This window comes from Apium graveolens, chromosome 2 (genome assembly GCF_009905375.1).
Source record: "Apium graveolens cultivar Ventura chromosome 2, ASM990537v1, whole genome shotgun sequence".
Classification (NCBI taxonomy): Eukaryota; Viridiplantae; Streptophyta; class Magnoliopsida; order Apiales; family Apiaceae; genus Apium; species Apium graveolens.
In genome coordinates, this window is record NC_133648.1 from 66,605,596 (window position 1) to 66,609,338 (window position 3,743).

General features: G+C 34.0%; 1 protein-coding gene across 1 annotated transcript; it reads left to right on the top strand.

The window, feature by feature from the left end:
• The first annotated feature begins 974 nt into the window (after positions 1-974).
• On the top strand, positions 975-3,146 carry LOC141690438 (uncharacterized). The gene has a single exon (XM_074495244.1). It carries the CDS (start codon positions 975-977, stop codon positions 3,144-3,146), a length of 2,172 nt encoding a protein of 723 aa, XP_074351345.1.
• Positions 3,147-3,743: the final 597 nt, after the last annotated feature.

Sequence of the window (3,743 nt, forward strand, 5' to 3'; positions counted from 1 at the left end):
GAGATCAGTTATCAACTTGATATCATTGTGTGACTTTAATGATATGTTTGATAATTAACCCCTTAAAAAATTTAATATCAATAGCTTTTTTCATTATGACAAATTGTATAAGTGAAAATTATAGTTTTTGTTTTTAAATATTTAAGAGTTATAATTGAAAATAAAAGTTACGAATAACTTAATTGATTATCAATTGTGAAATATGAACTAGTATTTTGATAGAGTTAATATGAAACTCATTTCATGCATATTCTGCCTTAATTCTCATAATTTTTTATCAGTTTTTAATTAATTATGATTAGTTTAGCTTGTAAGATTTTATCCCCATTTGACGAAACTCTTCTTTCACTTAAAGACCGGTTTTCTGACTATATAGTTGATATGAGAAACATAGATATTTCAAAATTTAAAGGTTATTACCGACTTCATTAAATGATGCTTGAAAAATACAAAAATATTAAACATCTTTGGATAAAATTGTCACTGATAGCAAACAAAATGTACGGTTAGAAAATAGTTCTGAAACTGCTTTACTTGGCATTTAGTCTTTAGAATGACAAATGCAGCAAACACAATTACACAAAAACTAGTAGCCATGCAGACTTTGTTTATTATCTTATCCGTAAAAGATGGTGCCGTTTAAATCACGAGTAACACAAGACTGTCAAATTGCTACCAATTCTACAAAACTTGTTGCTAAAAAAACAATAAGACAAAGTACAGTGCCCTCTCCATTAGGATACAGATGGTGGCGCAGCCTCACCATTATATTTCTTTCTTTATTCTATTCGCAATCCATTTGCCTAATCTTAAGTCTTCCCTGGTTTATCTAGAATCACACCAATCTTGAACTTATCTTTTACAACCACATCCAACTCTTTTTTATTCAAGATTCATATATTATCACATTTGTGTTTGTGAAAACATTCAGCAACTTTTCATTACTTCATTTTCACCTTCTATTTTACTATTCTATGAAAATTACACATTATTCATGGCTTTTATTGACACTGTTGGTCCAAGTCAGCTTGATAAGTGTATTCGCTTCTGGCCAATGTCTAGACTCTCAAAGAAGCTTGTTGCTTCAGCTAAAACAGAGTTTAACGTTTGATTCTTCGGTATCAACCAAGCTAGTTCAATGGAATCAGACTACAAAAAATTGCTGCAAATGGCGAGGTGTAACTTGCAACAAAGCTAGTGGTCGTGTTATTGGCTTAGACCTCAATAACGAAGGCATTACTCGTGAAATAAGCATTTCCAGCACTTTAATCAGACTTCAATTTCTCGAGAGGTTGAACTTGGCTTCAAACAGTTTTAATGATACACGAATCCCATCTGGATTGGTACATTTCACCAGTTTAGTGTATCTGAACTTGTCAAATTCATTTAGCGGTCAAGTTCCAAACGTGTTCTCGCGAATGAAAAAGTTGGCTGTTCTTGATCTCTCTAATTCTTACTCCTTAAAGATAGAAAAGCCAAGGTTGAGCATAATCGTTCAGAATCTTACACAACTTGCTGAACTTTATCTTGATTCTGTTGATATGTCAAGCCAAGGATCTGATTGGTCCCGTGCTATCTCATCTTCACTGCCTAACTTGAGAATTCTGAGCTTGACAAATTGTCAGATTACTGGTCCTATAGATTCTTCTTTTGGCAAACTTCAGTTTCTTTCAGTGATCAAAATCGATGGTAACAGTCTGAACATTCCATTTCCAGAATCTTTTGCGAACTTGAGTAGCTTGACCGTTCTGAGTCTCCATTCATGTAATTTCAGTGGAGTGTTTCCCAAAAGAATCTTGCAGATACCGACTCTTCACACTCTGCGTTTGTCATACAATGAACTGCTCAAGGGTTCTCTGCCAGAATTTCCTCGAAAAGGATCCCTCCGAGAGTTGTTCCTCTACAATACCAACTTTTCAGGTGGAGTGCCAGAGTCAATTGGTAACATGGGCAGGTTGTATGAGATAGATTTAAGCCAAAGCAATTTTAGTGGAAGAATCCCACAATCAATGGCAAAGCTTACTCAACTTGTTCGTTTGAACTTGGCATACAACAAATTTTCAGGTATTATCCCACCACTACGTAAATCCAAGAACTTGACATACATAGATTTATCTAATAATCAGTTATCTGGTCCAATCCCCTCAACTCACTTTGAAGGCCTTGATAATCTTGTACATATTGATCTGAGTTTCAATATGTTCAATGGAGGCATTCCATCATCTCTGTTTGCTTTACCATCATTGCAGAAGTTTTTGCTTCATTTCAATCACTTCGATGGTGTACTGAATAATTTTTTAAGTGCTTCATTGTCTCAGTTGGAAACGCTTACTTTAAGTAGCAACAAGCTTTATGGACCTATCCCAGCAACCTTTTTTGATCTAAAAAAACTACAATCACTATCCCTGTCTTATAACAACCTTTCTGGAAAAGTACAATTTGAGAGCTTTCAAAAACTTGACAAACTCGAAGTTCTTGATCTTTCCCACAACCGATTGTCGATTATAACAGGTCCCAACAAATCTAGCAATTATCTACTTCCCGATGTCTACTTGTTATATTTGGCTTCTTGCAACCTTAAAGAATTTCCTAATCTAAGAAACCAATCAAAGCTTCAAAATTTGGATCTGTCGGACAATGAAATTGGTGGGGAAATACCAAACTGGATTTGGAGTATAGGCCAAGGATCTCTCTCATCCTTAAATCTTTCTCATAACCTGTTAACAAGTCTCCAACAACCTTATGTTCTTCCAAAATTAACTTACCTCGACTTGCACTCTAACCATTTGACTGGGGAAATCCCAATACCACCTAAAATTTATGAATATGCGGATTACTCTTCCAATGATTTCAGTTCTTCGATCCCTGCCAACATTGGATTTAACATTAGTTCTGCATACTTCTTTTCTGCTTCAAGGAACAATTTGACAGGAATCATCCCTGAGTCCATATGCAATGCAAAAAACCTCGCACTTCTTGATTTGTCATACAATAGATTAAATGGGAAGATACCTTCATGTTTACTACACAAGAGCAAAGTTCTTCAAGTATTGAATCTTGGAAATAACAATTTCAGTGGCAATCCTCCTGGAGCAATTTTTAAAGGGCGTGGTTTGAGAACTCTAGACCTGCAGGAGATCAGCTGAAAAATTGTGCCCACATCTTAGTCCAATTGCGAATCCTTAGTGGTGTCGAACCTGCAGAATAACCATATCAATGGTACTGTTAGAAAAGGAATCAGGAGCTGCTGATCAAGTGTTGGAGTTTTTAAATGAAAAGCTATTACTGAGACTAGTCTTGTAATGTTTCAATGAAGTCAAATAACAATCCTTTTTTATAGAACTTGGCTAGTTTGATAAATTCAGTTAGATGATGTATAAACTGGGATCATATGACTCCATAAATAAGTTTTTTCCAGTACCATAGCTTATTTATTAATCTTGTTCATCTAGTAAGTTCAGTAACCAACAAAATAGTACGGACCCTGTGAGGTTGTGTTATTATTATTTTAATAATTATTATTTTATGGGTTATATATAAATATATCAATTATATTAGCTATTTATTTTATTGGGTTAAATTAAGTGATCAAATAAAAAATTCAATTATATTTTAATTTATTGTATGGATCTAATAATTGGATAATCATATTAGGTCCGGTTAAATTATAATGAAAGATTTAATGAGGCGTTATATATAAAAAGATTATAGTTCCTAATATATCAAAGTACGTTACACGACTT